The sequence below is a fragment of the Dipodomys merriami genome, unplaced genomic scaffold (genome assembly GCF_024711535.1).
Source record: "Dipodomys merriami isolate MVZ:Mamm:240054 unplaced genomic scaffold, mDipMer1.0.p SCAF_3, whole genome shotgun sequence".
Taxonomy (NCBI): domain Eukaryota; kingdom Metazoa; phylum Chordata; class Mammalia; order Rodentia; family Heteromyidae; genus Dipodomys; species Dipodomys merriami.
Genome location: NW_027204492.1, coordinates 49,513,281 through 49,531,507, shown reverse-complemented (window position 1 = coordinate 49,531,507; position 18,227 = coordinate 49,513,281). Strand labels below are relative to the sequence as shown.

The following is an 18,227-nucleotide window of genomic DNA, read 5'->3' as shown; positions in this document are numbered from 1 at the left end:
AAGATCTCCCAATCTGTGGACTTTCTATTGATCTTGTTAGCTATGTCCTTTTGCCATGTAGAAGCTCTGCAGTTTCATCCAATCCAATTTGTCCAATCTTTCTTTGATTTGTTGTGTTTCTGGGTCTCTAGTAAGAAAAATTCAGCCTGTGCCAAGGAACCTTTTTGGGGGTTTTATGTGTAGCATTTGTTAATTATGTAGCATAACCCCAGTAGAGTAAATGTCTAGTCACTGTTACTGAGAATTGCCATATTACATTTGCCACATGACATAATTTTGTCCCTCTCATTCCATGGTATACCCTCATTCAGCCTTGTCCCCGCTCACTTCCCCATGGTATTCCCGCTTTCCACCATATGATCATATAAAATAATATTTTATAAAATGAACTCCAAGAACAGGAAACAAGAGAATTATATTAGTTACTGTTGTTGCTGTTTTTGTTTTCTTTTCCTTTGATCTTGTTTGTCTTTGGGAGGATAAGTATGGCAGATAAACTATGGGTGAATAAACAACAGTGATACTAGACACTATGGAAAATGAATTGTACATCTTCTGGGAGGGAATAGGTAGGAAAATCGAGGAGAAAACAAGGGAAGGGGAGACATGTTCAAAAAGAATTGTACTCAGTATCTGACTCATGTAACTGTAACCCCTCTATATATCATCTCTACAATAACAAAAAATAGGCCTAGTTCAACAAGCACAATAAAATCACTTGTTATTAGAATTTTTGGTTTAATTCTAATGTTGAACATGATATATAATTTTAAAGAAAAAACCCTAAAATATCTCACACATGCAAGTTTTAGAAAGGTACATAATATTACAGTACTTTATTTAATGATGTTAATTCAACATAGAATAGCATTCTACTTTGTTTTGTTGATGAAATGATTTGCCTAAAGAGAATGAACAACAGAAATAATTCAGTGATACATGATAAAGGTAAATGAAAATAAAGTGGTTTTATGCATATATTTAGGTAATATGTAATATTTTGTTAAATAATTTTAACACACTCTTAAAATCTTTAAGTGAAAAACATGCCATACAATAATAAATGTTGATTGATAATTATTAAAATCATGGGCACTTACTAGAAATTAAATGATAAGATAAAGTATTTTATTCATGAATCAGGTTTTGGAGAAAGTAAAAATGATATTCTTGTTGGAAATTAATTTGATATTTTAAATAATATTTTAAGGTCAAGCATCATGGAACATGCTAATAATTCAGTAGATAGAGGTAGGAGATTGAGATTGGGGCTTATAAGGGAAGAGTTAAGGAGAGATACACTTCAAACTACAAAGATCTTAATGTGTGACTCAAATGGTAGAGCACTTGCTTTGCAATAGGAAGCCTTGATTTCAATCACCAGTACTACAAAAAGAAACATTTTAAATTTTCCTTCATTTTTCTATAGTCATTGTGTTCTTATGAGTATATCTGACAGTATGTGTTAAAAATAATATATACAGTATTGGATACAAAATGTTAAATAGTTCTTTTTAATAGAATATACTGTCCTAATACATTTCAGAAAATACTCAACCAGGTAGGTCATTATAATTGTAAAAATAGCTTTATGGCATATTGTTAGTAAATCTAGTTTACATAATGTAAAATACATAAATAAAGTTATACAAGTAAATTATAATTTATTAATATATTCAGTAAGATATTTGGATTATTTCTGTTCACAATATGTATTTGCTAAATAACAGAGTAATAATCACAATTATACCTGTGAAAGGATATGTTTTTAGAAATTTTAAGCTGATATATTATTTGTCATTTATAAAGGAAAATAGAGGTGATATTACAGGCTATCACAACAATTCTTTTTGATGATCTTTTGTTTTGGAAAATAAGTAAGAATTATAGATAATTATAGTTAATTACAGAGCAGCTTACAAAGCAAAGAAATTATAATAAAATATAGAACATCTCTAGAGAAATAATTCATTTAAAAGAAGTTGACCTCTAATTAGTCCATGAAATTGCTATAAGTCAAAGGAAAATTTATAACAAGAATGATCTTTCAGTTCTTTCAGAGAGTAAATGTGAAGTATAAGCTAGAGTTTATCTACTATTAATGATCCTCTTTCACCAAGATATAAGAAATTGGGTAGTAATCAGGATTAAAATCCTATCAGGCTGGGAATGTGGCTTAGTGATAAAGTGCTTGACTAGCATGCATGAAATCCTGGGTTTAATTCCTTAGTATCACATAAACAGAAAAGCCAGAAGTGGCACTATGGTTCAAGTGGTAGACCGGTAGCCTTGAGCAAAAGAAGTTCAGGGACAGTGCCCAGGCCCTGAGTTCAAGCCTCAAGATTGGCCAAAAGAAAAAAATCCTATCAATTTAATAGGATCAGACTTGGGAAAATCCTTAAAATTATATCATGTGTAAAATTTCATGACATTTTATGATGTCTGTAAGGTGATCAGTTTGAATTACTACTATCAAAAAAATTTTAAAATTTAACTGTATGTTATCTGGCAATCATGGTAATTAGGTATGTGGGAACCATTTTTCTTCCAACTGCTATTTGGATATTAAAGCATCATTTGGGGGCCTACATTTATTGAATTTTGCTTTGATAAAGGCTAGATTTATTCAAATTCTAGTCCTGCCTGATGTTACCTTTACTGGGGCCAGATCAAATTATCTCCCTCCTTCCATCCCTCCTTTTAGCTTTCTTTCTTGTTCAGCTGCAGGCAGTCTACCACTTAAGCCATACCTCCAATAATACAAATCTTGTCTCTCAGACTTTTCTGCCTAGGCCAGCTCTAGACTTCAATCTCAGGTATCAGACTCCTGTGTAGCTAGTAGGTGTGAGCAACCAGCATTTGGTGTCCACATATACATTTCCTTGATATAATAAACATCCAGGAATGGAATGACTAGTCCAAATGACTTAGTGATTGCAAAGATTATGGATTTGTGTATCCATATCAGGCTATACCCACTTTTTATCTGAAGGGAAGTGTAATTTACATGTATAAGTGCAGGTTCCTACCAGCAGATTCCATAATAACAGATAAGGAATACGCCCATGCAGTCTTACCTTATATTGTGTGTGTGTGTGTGTGTGTGTGTGTGTGTGTGTGTGTGTGTGTGTGTGTGTGTGTGTGTGTGTTGGTCCTGGGGCTTGAACTTGGGGCCTGGGTGCTGTCCTTGTGTTCCTGAGCCTTTGTGATGTCCCTTAAGCCACAGCTCCACTTCTGGCTTTTGGTGATTACATGGAGATTAGAGTCTCAATGACTTTCTTGTGTGGGCTAGCTTCAAACCATGATCTTCAGATCTCAGCCTCCTGTGTTGCTAAGATTACAGGTGTGAGACACAGGTGCCCCTCAATCTTGTGTATGTGTGTGTGTGTGTGTGTGTGTGTGTGTGTGTGTGTGTGTGTGTGTGTGTGTGTGTGTGTATGCTGGTCCTTGAAATTGAACTTATATGTTATGTGCTGTCCCTGAAAATTTTTTCTCAAGCTAGTACTCTACCATTTGAGCTAAAGCTTCACTTCTTTTTAGTGATTAATTAGAAACCATAGTGTTAAGAATTTTACTGCCTGGTCTGTCTCAACCTTGATCCGCATATCTCATCCTCCTGAATAGCTAGGATTACAGGGCCAGCACCAGGTCTGACATATTCAGCAATCTTTTAGTAACAGCATGGGGCAAGGAAAGGCTGGGTTAAATTGTAGATATCTCCACACCCATTGTCCTGATACAATTGAAGAAAATAAACAAAAGGGCACATTCCAAGGGGTAGACAAGAAATCAGGAAACACTAAGATGTGTATATATGGGGATCCCTCCTATATTTTGTCAGGATTATTGCAGAAGGTCAGATACCCATAATTCTGTGTCTTTACTCAGAATAAACGATCAAAGAATCAGAGCTTTCCACTGGTATCATTCAAATTCCAAGCACAATCATCCAGTCTCCTGCAGCAAGTCTCAATCTGTACAGGTTGGATGTATTGATACACAGTATTTAAGCTTGCACTTCAATAAATATTGTAAATTATATACTTTTTTCACTTAAAATATTTGATACATCTTTTTAAGATGAAATAATATGAAAAATAGCCTTGATTTAGCCCATACAATTTCTCTATTCAGTACTCTTCTTCCTTTTAGGTAGTACTTAAGCGAGGAAAATTTTTCCCTTCCATCTAAATAATTTTCTTTATAACTATGTATTATTAAAGAGGACCAAGCATTCCTTTTAAAATTTTATATGTGTAACTCATGCTGAATTCAGAGGGATAATGTTGATGGATAAAAATTTCCAGTTTTAGGTATAGGTGTGACTCAGTGTTAAAGTACCTACCTAGCAAACACAACACCCTGACTTCAAACTCCAGTATAGACAAAAAATAACAATAAGTAGAAAAGATAAATAAACGTACAGAAAACAAAAGGGGATGACTTTTTATGTGAGTTTGTCCTTGGGCTTGAACCCAAAACCTGGGCACTGTCCCTGAGATTCTTTTGCTCAAAGCTGGTGCTCTACCACTTGCGCCACATCACTATGTCTGGCTTTTTCTGAGTAGTTTATTGGATATAAGAGTGTCATAGACTTTCCTGTTTGAGTTGGCTCCAAAGCACAACCCTGTGATCTCAGCTTCCTGAGCTATGAGTACAGGTATAAACCACGAACACTGGGCTTAAGAGAGGAAGACTTTCAAGTTGATAGTTTCATTTGTTTAAATTTCGACATTGGAAAGCAGTTGCTGATTCAATTTGCCATTTCTCAAAGGATACTTTTGAAACTAAAGCCATTATGGTCATCATTCTTGGTAGGTAATGTGTGTTATTTTCGCAAAGTTTTAGATGTGACTGTACTGCTACAGTATTGGCTAATGGAGTATATTTTTTGGTACTGATTGGTTCTGCATTAAAAGCAAGGAAAAATTAAAGATATTGCCAGTTAATTATGTAGTCATTATATTTGGTGGTTTGGCTTCACACTGGGTGCAGCAGAAGTTGTGATTCTATAATGTCTGTTTATTTTTGATTTTTGCATTGTGTCTTACAGTCCTTACAAAATAAGGATAAATGGAAAATATGTTAAAATTTGATTGACAATTATTTTAAACAATAACCTATTGTTTTATCTTTATACAATTATTCAGGGAGGGGAAAATGGTACTGCAGTTTTGGATATTAAATTGGCACTTTCAAGAAGATTAATTTTTTTCAGGACTATGTTAAACAAATCTAGTAACAAATGGGTATAAAATTTTAGTATCCAAATACAAAACGTTCTATTTTTAGGTAAATGATATTATGTTTATACTCTGACTATGTTGTATGTTGTTTGAAAATGTTTTTGCTCAACCTTTAATTTCATGCTTTTAACACAGGATAAAGTTCTCTTAAATATCAAAAGAATTGATGTTAAGGTCTTTAATCCATTTTAAGTTGATGTTAGTGCAGGGTGACAGGCTAGGGTCCACTTTCAGTTTTCTGCATGTGGCCACCCAGTTTTCCCAGCACCAGTAGTTGTAGAGATTATGGCTCCTTTGTCAAATATCAACTGATTGTATTTATGTGGCTTTTTTTCTGGGTCCGAGTCTGTTCCATTGTTCTTCGGTCTCTTTTTGTGCCAGTACCAAGCTGTCTTTGTTATTATGGCTCTATAGTAGAACTTGAAATCTGGTATCATGATCCCTCCTGTGTTGTTTCTAACATCAAACCTGAATATCTGAAACTACTGCAGGACAGAGTAGGAGAGAGACTTGAACTTATAGGCAAAGGCAGGAACTTCCTGAACAGAGACCCAAGGTCAAAACAAACTGGAGAGAGACTGGACAAATGGGACTACCTTAAAATAAAAAAGTTTCTGCACAGATAAAGAAATAGCAATCAAACTAGAAAGAAAGCCAACTAATTGGGAAATATATTTACCAGCAAAATATCAGACAAGGGTCTAATATCCATTATATATAGGAAACTCAAGAAACAAATGCCTCACAAATCTAACAAAACAATCATGAAATGGGCAAGGGAACTAGAGAGACTTATCAGGAGACAAAAATGGCAAAGTAACACATGAAGAAATGTCCATCATCCCTGGCTGTAAAGGAAATGCAAATATGCAAATAAAAACAACAGAGATACCAACTTACCCCAGTCAGAATGGCCCACATCCTAAATTCATCCAATGACAAATGCTGGAGGGGATGTAGAGAAAGAGGGACCCTACTGCATTTCTGGTGGGAATGCATACTAATAAAATCTCTTTGGAAAGCAGTCTGAAGCTACCTCAGAAAGCTAAATATAGACCTCCCCTACAACCCAGCCATACCACTCCTAGGCATCTACCCTCAACAACAGGAACCAGTATACAAAGACACATGCACTTCCATGTTCATTGCAGCACTGTTCACAATAGCCAAGATTTGAAAACAACCCAGATGCCCCACTACTGATGAGTGGATCCAAAAGTGGTAGTATCTGTATACAGTGGAATATTATGCAGTCATTAGAAAGGACAAAATAATGACATTTGCAGGGAAATGGATGGAACTAGAGCAGATTATTTTGAGCCAAGTAAGCCAAGAACAAAGAGACAAACAGCATATGGTCTTCCTGTTATGTGGATGCTAAAGCCAAAATACAAGAAGATATGACAAAATAAAAAGGACTCAAGAAAAAAAGAACAGCCACCCACTTTGTTGTATCATTGCTAAATGACTCCATGTTCATGACCATATATTGGGTAGATATATGCATGCAATGGAAGAAGGAAGCCAGAAGGAGAAACAGAATAAGTGGGAAATGGAACAACATACAGTAAAGGGGCCCATCAACTGCACTGGACATAAAAAGAACTAAGCAACCCAAAGACAGAGATGGAAAGGGAAGAATGAGAGGGAAAGAGGGAACATCCTACACTAAGCAAAATGAAAGAAATGTAATCATCACCTCATGTGGATGAAATAATTTATACTGTCAAAGCTCATAGAATTCACAAACGTTGTAGACCATGATAATGACAATGTGCCTTGTGAAGGTTAAAATGTGTTTCTGACTTTAACTAGGTATCACTATTCCACAATACTTTGAAATATGTGAAAGTTAGGTAATCACCTAATCTCAATTTTTAAAAAAAGTGAGAGAAGGGATGGGTTAGGAGCGATGGATGACAATGTTGTCAGACACCTTGTATTCATATACTGTTTTGTAGAATGGGAACTTCTTCGTACAACTATTTAAGATATAATAATAAAATGTAAATAAAATAAAATAAAATAATCAAGAGAATTTTTAAGGAGCCTAGTTTTTCAGGTTTTCCCTTTCTACCAATATGATGACATGTTATTTATGGCTGGATTTCAAATTTTTCCTCAACTTATTTAAAAAATATTTTGTTTAAATTGTGCATATTTTTTGAGATACCTTCCCTACAAGTGGTGAAGTTTAAATTGAAAGTATCATTTTAACATTGTATATCCAATATATTAGCACTTATTTGTCGAAGAGACTTTTCTTATTCCATTCATTTGAAGCTTCATGAGAAAATCTTTTGATATCATTTACCCTCCATTCTTTTTCCTTCTCCTTTCTCCCCCCCCCTTTGCCCATAGTCTCACATTAATAATTGCTTTGTATTCCTATATGTATTTATATGTATATATATTTATATGTACTTATGTATATATGTATATAAAGGTGTGTATAGGTATGCACATACTTATACACACACATACACACTATATATGTCTTTATTTTGTGCTTGTACTGGGGTTTGAATCCATGACTTAGGTGCTGTCCCTGAGGATTTTGCTTAAGGCTACAGAACTATAGCTTGAGCCATGGCTCCACTTCTGGCTTTTTGGTGGTTCTTTGGAGATAAGAGCCTCATGGACTTTCCTGCCAGGGTTGGCTTTGATCCATGATCCTCATATCTCAGCCTCCTGAGTGGCTAGGATTACAGCTGTGAGCCACCTGCACTTAGCTATATATGGATGTGTGTATATTTTCCATATGAGAGAACATGTATAACATGCAACTTTTGTCCTTCTGAACTTGACCCCCTTCTGATTGTGCCTGTCCCACTTTGCTTAATATGATGTTCTCTAGTTGGATCCATTTTTTTCAAGAGGAATAATTTATTCATTCTTTATGGCTAAGCAAAAATCCATTAAGTATATAAACCACATTTTCTTTATCCATCCATTATTTGTAGGATATCCAGATTACTGCATAGCTTGTTATTGTGAAATGTTTGCAAAAAACATGGATGTTTAAGTTTTTCTATTATATCTTGTATTTCATTTCTTTTTTTTTTGTCAGTTGTGGATCCTGAACTCTGAGCCTGGGCACTGTCCCTCAGCTCTTCAGGTCAAGGCTAGCACTTTACCACTTGAGCCACAATGCCAATTCCCGCTTTTTCTGCTTATGTGGTGCTGAGGAATCAAACCCAGGGCCTCATGCATGCAAGGCAAGCACTTTACCACTGAGCCAAGTTCCCAGCTTCTGCATTTCATTTCTTTAGATAAATGCTCAAATGTGATATAATTCAATCATATGGTATTTATTTTCAGCTTTTGGGGGACCCTCCATTTTGTTCCTATAGTGGTTTCACTCATAATCAAGAGTATATAAGGGATTTTTTTGTTTTTGTTTGTTTGTTTTGCCAGTCCTGGGTTTGAACTCAAGGCCTGAGCTCTGTCTCTGAGCTTCTCTTTGTTCAAGGCTAGCACTCTACCACTTGAGTCACAGTGCCACTTTTGGCTTTTTCTCAGTAGTTTATTGGAGATAAGAGTCTCGTGGACTTTCCTGCCTGGGCTGGCTTTGAATTATGATCCTCAAATCATAGACTGAGCCACAGGCACCTAGCTAGGGTTTCTTATTCTCCACATCATCACCAGGATTATATATAACATCAGGATTTTTTTATGCTTTGAGAAATAGGAAAGTTCTTCTCAGAAATGTACACACAGTATTTTTTAACAATGTGCTTTATAAAGAGTATGTTATTGTTTTGCCTTATTTTCTTGTTTCCTTCAGTCTAATTTCATCCATGGAAGTATTTATTCATCATCCCAAATTTGATAGGAGTAGGTTATTTTTAACCTCCCATTATTGAGAGAATCAAAGCATATAAGTCATATGGAATATTTTCTAGCAAGTAAATTTGTGTCTAATACTGGGGCTTGAACTCTGTCTCATGATCGCCCTTACCTTTTTTGCTCAAGGGTGATGCTCAACAATTTGATACACATTTTCACTTCTCATAGCAAGTAAATTTTACAAGCGTTTCTTATACATAGTTTAAAATTTTTATATTTTGTCATTACTTTTGTTGATTTCTGATATTTGAATTCATTTAATATCTATTGTTACATATTATTTATGTAGCAAAACACTATTAAACTTTAGAAACTTAAATTTGAAGCATAAAAGCATTAATATGAACATAATGCCTATTATAATCACCTAGGTAATATGTAGAGCAAAAGTGAAAGCAATGGGAGTTAATACATCCAGCTCTTTGTCTATGGATGGTATGTGTGTTTAATGAATTCTAATTATATCAACTAAAATTATGAAATTTTAGAGTAATTAAAGGCAAAAATAATTCCATTAATTGACAATTATCGATTAGACTGTATACTTGGGGTAAATTATATTTTAATTAACCCGATTTTTCTCTGTATACCATACCCATTACTGAAGGAACAGAGAATGTTTTTAGCTTTTTAAATAAGTTTGGTTGGTTTTTACAAAGTTATGAATCTACATGAAATTATACACAGTAGTTTGTCATTCAGAGCTGTATTTGCCATGGCTCATACCTGTGCATTAAAATATAAGCCACAATTTCAAAACAACTATTATTGATATATTGTACAATGCCCAAACTGTGAGTCCTCCAGAGATTCTGAAACAAAATAAGCATATTTTAAATATTTATAAACTGTGTCTTCAAGATATACCTCTAGGAAGGATAAAGAAAATTGTAATTTTCATAAAAATATATGTACAATTTGGTAAATGTGCTATTCATGTTAATGTACATATGTTTAAAACTACTTATATACCTTCAGATATAGCCAAAATTATTCCACAAAAGAGACATATTTCACAGCTAAATCTCTTCCAACATGCAAATAGCTTCATTAGTATATCACTGGTAAAATATTCAATAAGTTTAGTCAATGTCCTATGCTGTTACTTGCTGTACTCCCCATTTCATATACTCCTCATTTATCCTGTATCTGCTCTTTCCCTGCTCTTGTTTTATATTCTCCTGTATCTGCTCTTTCCTTGCTCTTGTTTTATATGAAAACAAAAGTATAATTACTTTTCTTGAGTTCACAATGTAGCAGTGGCGAAGGCAACGCAAACACGTAAAGGACTGAGTAGGAAAAGAAACCAAATTAAGTAGAGTGAAAATGATGGCATGGAAGCACTCAGAGCAAGGGTCATGGAATGGGCTCGAAGTTCTGTGCTGTTGTTTTGATCAGAAACTGCAGCACCAAGTTGTGCTGCTGCACCCAAGATTTTATGTGACCTGCTTCCATGATGGTTCCAAGAAGAAACAGAAAATATTCTTAGGAGGTGTAGCTGAGATTGTCCTGCAGTAATGAGTAGCTCCACTGTGTCCCTTCGTGTCCCACAGTCTCAAACTGAGCCAAGACAGGGCCAGACCCTGCCCAGGCACAGCACACAGATGCAGGGTGGTGGCGATAGCCAGGGTGGCCCTTCAGACCATGGACTCAGGCACATGGTTGTGCTGCCTGTGCTCCCAATCCGGAACCAGCTATGGCAACCAGCATGAAGCGGCACAGGAGAAGCACCTGAAGATGCTGCCAGACATGACGCGCCTCCTACACAACCAGAAATATTTCGAATGTAGTCAGCAAGGCCCCACATTTTTGAACATGAAGATTGGTTTCTTAGTTTGTATTTCCTGCTCCAGTAGGAAATATAACCAGAGGGTTATACCTGCTGCATGGGTGAAATCTATGACAAACATTTACACAACAGGAAATTGAATTCATGCAAAAGCACAGAAATAAAATCTGTAAACAGATTAGGCTAGCATTATTTGATGATAGATCTTCAGTAATTCCATACTTCAAGTATTCACAAAAAGTGAGAGTTTCTACAAGAAAAATATGAAAAGAAAAATTGGAATATTTGACCAGAACATGCTGAAGTGGTGGTATGAGTTCACACTTATTTCAGGGTCCTCTGCCAGTAGTTGTACTACTGGCATCATACCTAAGGTCAGACCACTTAAATTTCCTTTCAAAGATTCTGAACCAGCACTGCACTTAAATAAGGGCATACTTAGTCATTATACAATTCTAGGTCTTTAGCAGCAGGAAAAGAAACAGTTTGACCTTTTTTTAAAAAAAATTATGTGAAAATACCATACAGAGGGATTACAATTACATGGGCAAGATAATGAGTATATTTCTTATCAAGCATTGTTGCCTCCTCCTTTGTTTCCCCTTCCCATCCTTTCCAAACTTCCCCCCGTTTTTCAACATAACGACTTGTACATCTTATTGTTGCAATGGGTCCACCTGTATCCCTATTTAAACAGGTTGTTTTTGCCCTTCCCCTCCAAAAATTATACCAACATCAAATACAATGAAAACAGGGGTTATACCGTGGGGGAGGGACATACAAAGCAACAAAAAAAATCATCTGATAAATATGTTAAAAACAATCGCAAGAAAGAAAAAAAATTTAACTACTTATCTTAGGGTTCATTTCATCTAACATCAACTTATCTGACCTTTTCTGCTTGTCTCAGACATATGCTAGTTATTGCAAATGAGGGAAAGCAAGGGACCTATGTTTCTTTGGACCTGACTTACTTAATGTAATTTTTTCCAAGTCTTTCTATTCCTAACAAATGAGGCAATGTCATTCTTTCTGATGGAGGCATAGAATTCCATTGTGTATATATATGACATTTTCTTGATCCATTCATCTATTGAGGGGCATCTGGATTGGTTCCATATATTAGCTATAGTAAATAATGCTGCATTAAACATAGTTGTGCTGGTAACTTTAGTATGGTCTTGTTTGTGATCATTTCAAACTCTACTACAAAGCCTTAGTAATCAAAACATTTGGTACTGGCACAAGAACAGACCTCAGGACCAATGGAATAGAATTGAAAACCCATAAATGAACCTACAGACATATAGACATCTCATCTTGGATAAGAGAACTAAAAACATAGAATGGAAGAAAGACAGCCTCTTCAGGAAAACTGATTAATAACTTGTAGAAAACTAAATCTAGATCCTTATATATCACCCTGCACCAGAATCAATTCAAAATGGATCAAAGACCTTGAAGTCAAAGCAGACACTCTGAAAACATTACAGGACGGAACAGGAGACACCCTAGTTCTCCTTGGCATAGGCTGAAATTTTCTTAATAGTGACCCAGAAACACAACAAATGTACGAAAGGTTAGACAAATGGGATTGCATGAAATTGCAGAGCTTCTGCATGGCAAAGGACATAGCTAGCAAGATCAATAGAAAGCCCATGGATTGGGAGAAGAATTCACTAGCCATACAACGGACAAGGGTCTCATATCTAAAATATACTTGGAACTCAAAAAATTAAATCCCTCATCAACAAATCCTCAAAGAAACAACTGCCCAATATATAAGTGGGCTAAAGACTTAAAGAGAAACTTCTCTGAAGAGGAAAGAAGGAGGCCAATAGACACATGAAGAAATGCTCAACCTCTCTAGCCATAAAAGAAATGCAAATCAAAACGACATTGAGATACCACCTCATCCCAGTTAGAATGGCTCTAATCAAGAATTTTAATAACAACAGAAGCTGGAGGGAATGTGGACAGAAGGGAACCTTACTGCATTGTTGTTGGGAGTCTAAACTTGTTCAACCACTTTTGAAAGTAGTATGGAGCTCCCCTATGACCCAGCAATCCCACTTTTGGTCATTTACCCAAATGATTACAAACAAGGCCACACTAAAGCTACCAGCATGACTATGTTTATTGCAGCATTATTTACCATAGCTAAGATATGGAACTAACCCAGATGCCACTCAGTAGATGAATGGATCAAGAAAATGTGGTATATATACACAAAGGAATTTTATGCCTCCATCAGAAAGAATGACATTGCCCCATTTGTTAGGAAATGGAAAGACTTGGAAAAAATTATAATAAGTGAAGTAAGCCTGGCCCAAATAAACTTAGGTCCCATGGTTTCCCTTATTTGCAATTACTAGTATATGTCTGAGTCAAGCAGAAAAGGTCAGATAAGTTGATGGTAGGGAAATGAACCCTAAGATATGTATTCAAATGTTGTTTTTTTGCTTTCAGATGATTGTTTCTAACATATTTATAAGATTATTTCTTTGTTGTTTTGTATGTCCCTTCCCCATGGTATAACCACTGCTTTCACTGTATTTGAGGTTGGTATAATTTGTGGAGGTGAAGGGAAAAAACAAATCATTTAAATAGGGATACAGGAGGATCCATTGCAACAATGAGATGTACAAGTCGTTATGTGGAAAAATGGAACTTTACAACTTTTGTGGGCGTGGGGAGGAGGAGTGGGGGGTGGAGGATGGGAAGGTATGGGAAGTGGAAACAAAGGAGGAAGCTACAATGCTTGATAAGAAATGTACTCATTATCTTGTCCATGTAATTGTAACCCCTCTGTACAGTATTTTCACAATTTAAAAAAAATTTAAAAAAATAAATAAATGGAAGGATTTCAATGAAGTTGACAATACATTCAAAGTATCAGAATGTATATGGCATACTACATTAAATTTTCACTCACTATATGATAGAAATTACAGAGAAAGCAAAGAAACTTTTTCCACAAATTAACTTATAAATATAAGAGGTAAAACCATACATTTGAAGAAGGAACTATTGTGATACATTTCAAGAATATTGCCTATTGCCAGGCACCAGTGGCTTGTACCTCTAATCCTAGCTACTCAGGAGACTTACATCTGAGGATGGCAGTTCGAAGCCAGAGGACAGAAACGTCCCTGGAGTCTCTACTCTCCAATTAACAACTCAAAAAAGCTAGAAGTGGTGTTGTGGCTCAAGTGGAAGAGTGCTAGCCTTGAGCACAAAGAGGTTGAGGGACAGTGTCCAGTCCCTGAGTTCAAGCCCCAGGACTAGCAAATTTGAAAAAAAAAAGCCTATGATAGTAATTAGAAATTATCTTGGTATTCAAAATGTAACAAATTTCAATGTAGACTCAAAGGAGGGAAAGGATCTTTTCAGTGAGTAGGGAAATTGAGAACATTGCACTGTGTTACAGAAAAGAGGGAACAAATTCTAAAGGGCATAAAAAATTCATTTCTACATGATGAATAATTAGAAAAAGATACCTGTGACTACAGGAATTACAATAAATCTATCACAAGAGTACTATCTAGTTAAACCAAAACGTCATCTTCAAAGGCAAAAAATGAGTGGAGAAGTTCAATCATTTGTGTGTGTGTGTGTGTATGTGTGTGTGAGTGCACGCGTGCGTGTGCACATGTGCCTGCATGTGCACAAGAGCACTCCTCCTGTAGTTTGAATTTAGGGCCTGGGCACTGCCCTAAGCTTTTGTGCTCAGTGCTAGTATTCTGACACGTTGGGCCCCAGGTCCATTTCCTTTTTTTTTTTTTTTTTGCTGGTTAATTGAAGATAAGAGTGTCACAGAATTTCCTGCCTGGCTTTGAACCAGGATCCTCAGAATCTTAGCTTCCTGAATAGCAAGGATTAAAGGTGTGACCTCCTGATGTTGGGCTTCATCTTGTTGCTATAACCTGGATTTTAATTACAGTGTACATGAAGATGATGAGGGCATAATAGACTTTCAACGGTTAAGTGAATAACCAGTAAATCTCCTAAGCAGTTGAAACCATGGTTTTTTAAAATCTTCATTCTTTAATTTAAATTTTATTTTAAAGGTGATGCACAGAAGGGTTGCAGTTACGTAAGTAAGGTAATGAGTACATTTCTTTTTGAACAGTATTACCCCTTCCCTCATTTTCTCCCCCTGTTTCCCCTCCTGTTCCCCCCTCTGGTCTCCTCTCCCCCACAAGTTGTAAAGATCATTTACAACATAGTGTCTAGTATCACTATTGAATTGGTTCATCCTTTGTCCCACTATTTCTGTGATTCCTCTTTCCATGTTTTTGAGGCATTAAAGCTAAAAGGAAAGACCAGTTTTCCATGTTACAGTTTGAACCAAGATCAAGTTGTAAAACATGTTCCTAGAGTTGAATTCAATATCATAAGAAAAAAACTAAATTTGTCACATATATCTGTAGAAAACATTGTTATGTACATTGTAAGAAATTGCTGGAATTAATTAAAGGAAATATAATTAGGACAGGGAAAATTTTGACTAGATAATAGAAGGAAAAAATTTTAGAAGGCATAAACAAGAAACACTGTTCCATTTCTTAATAAAGATTTCCACTAATACTTTGATATAATATACACAGACATAAAATATTATATAGTTGAAATCCAATCAGCATTTTCAAAGGCAAAGTTTATTAGTAGAGAACCTAAACTTTTATGTTATCATAACCTGCCTTAAAATCACAAGACATTTGAAGATGACAAAGACATATGAGAATTTGAGTATCTGAGACTACAAAGAAATCTCCTAAGTGGTTAGAAGGCATGGAAAGGATGGACCTAAATTAGGGCCCAAGTGCTGATAGAAATATACAGAAAAAAGAGAAAATGCTAATACATATGAAGTAGTAAATTGTGTTGTGATAAAAAGGGGGTTATAATCAGTCATTTAGAGAGATTAATAGTATATAGAGAAATATAAATGACGAATCTAAAACTATAACCATTACAAAAATGAATTCCAAGCCACGGAAAAATACCAATGGGAAAAATTTATAAGTTATGCTCCACATATAGAGAACAAAAATAAAAGTTATATCTAAATCTAGATATTTGAGTCTAGAATTTTCATGAGAGTACAATCAACCCCAAATGAGATAGAAAACATAAATTATAATAAAACTATATTAAACTAAAATGGTGGTTCAGATGTCAGGAAAAAAGCAAAAAATCAGGTCAATAGCTCCTTCTGCTGCGGTGGCCCAAGACAGATATAAATGAAATATTCATACCCAAAAATGAATATTTTGGGAAAGTAATAACTCAGGGGACTGCAATAGGAAATTTATTAGTATACAAATGGCAAGAAATGACAAATTTGAAATAAGATACACTGGAAGGAAAAGTTATTTTCACTGATTGAAGAATAGTGGGACAGAACATTATATTCCAAAAATAAAACAGTAAGTCTTAAACAAAAACTGTCATTAGTCCTCATCATTATGAACAAAAGAGGCCAAGACCTTTATGTAACAGATGAAAATTTTTATGAGAAGCATGTCTAGTTAAAAGTCAATTATCATATCCTTATACAAAAATCTTTAGACAAATTGAATGATCAGTTTTTTAAAAAATGTATTCTATTGTTGTTGTTGTTGTTGTTGTTGTTAAACTTTAGTATTTGTACAAAGGTGTTTCAGTTCGACATGAACATTCATGAGAACAAAGAATCTTGAACAATGTCAGAATGCAGAGGAGGAAGACCAAGTCATATTAGAGGATAAGGACTCTAGCAACTAATGAAGAAATCTCTAAAGTTGAAGACCTACTCAAAGCATAAGGATGAGTCTCACTTAGGACATTAAATTCTCACCCAAGTGCTGATAGAAATGCACAGAAAAAAATTAAGGGAAAAATTCAGGTATTAAATTTTCAATTATACTACAATGGGAATGAATGTTTATGAAGTTGGTATGAAATCATATCAAAAGAATAGGGCAGATTCTCTAATCTTTTGCTTGCATTTCTGAATGTGATGAATATTATATAGTTCTTTCTAAATAATTTTAGATATGGAAATATCAATGGCATGAAACACCATGGTATTTGAAGACTCAATGGACTATGTTAAGTAATGTAACTAACCTAGGATGACTAAAACTTTAGAGGTAACACAGAAGCCACCATAATGTGTATGACATTTTGAAGGGAATTAAATATTTTTGGACACAATTCTTTGACAGTCAGTGTTATATTTTTTTCAGACCAACACAAAGCACAATGCTTACTCTAAACTGAAGGTATTCAAATTTGCATATTTAAAGTCATGCAAGCTGCAACTTCCTTGTCAAAATCACTGGTCATCAAATTTATACCTGTTTCCAGGAAATTAAAACATGAGTTATTTATGTTGGTGTTGTTGGTGTGTGTGTGTGTGTGTGTGTGTATGTGTGTGCATTTTTTCCTTTATCTTTTTCTGCTTCCTAGGAGGATAAAGGGAAGGTGCAGAAAGGGAGGAAGGAAGATTGAACAAATGCAATCTTAGTATTCAGTATACTCTATGTAGAAAATAAACAGAGCTACTTGTGGGCAGGAAGGGGAGGGGAAACAGGGATAAAGCAAAGGAAGTGGTAACATTGTCCAAAAGAGAAATGTACTCATTACCTGATTTGTTTAATGGTAATCCCTCTGTATAACCCTTAATAATAACAATAAAATTATATTTTGAAAAAGAAATGAGGGGCTGGGAAGGTGGCGCAGTGGTAGAGTGCTTGCCTTGCATGCATGAGGCCCTGGGTTCGATTCCTCTCACCACATAAGCAAAAAGAAAAAAAGCCGGAAATGGTGCTGTGACTCAAGTGGTAGAGCGCTAGCCTTGAGCTGAAGAGCTGAGGGGCAGCCCCCAGGCCCAGAGTTCAGGCCCCATGACCAGACCCCCCCACCCAAAAAAAAAGAAAAAGAAATGAAATGCTACATAATGCATTCTGGGGAAAATTGGAAACAGTTTTCAATTAATCAATCTAATGTTTTCCAAGAAGTAAGTTCACTAAAATGTATTCAAGCTTCTAAAAAAAGTCAAAAGAAAAAAATTATATCTGTTTCTTCATTTGTACTTTTAATGTTTAGTATATGTAAATTTCTGTAAACTAAATTTTGTATAACATAATATATTTATGCCCTTTGCAAAACAGTAAATAATTGTATAACTACTGTATGTTAGCTGAATAATTGAGCTTTTGATACAATATTGATATAAATCAATATTGTTATAAAATAATTTAGTACATTTTATTAAAATTAAAAAGAATTCCTTTTTAAATTTTATTTACATGAAGTATACAGGTCAACTTAAAAACTGATGGGAACTATTTGTT

At 35.1% G+C, this 18,227-nt stretch overlaps 1 protein-coding gene across 1 annotated transcript in view; it reads left to right on the top strand.

Moving 5' to 3' along the window:
• The window catches only part of LOC138839790 (synaptonemal complex protein 3-like), a 33,214-nt gene extending 22,601 nt beyond the window's left edge, over positions 1–10,613 (top strand). Inside the window, exon 8 of the mRNA XM_070039337.1 lies at positions 10,494–10,613. Coding sequence (XP_069895438.1) covers positions 10,494–10,613 — 120 coding nt within the window. The remainder of the gene's footprint in view (positions 1–10,493) is intronic.
• The last annotated feature ends 7,614 nt before the right edge of the window (positions 10,614–18,227 follow it).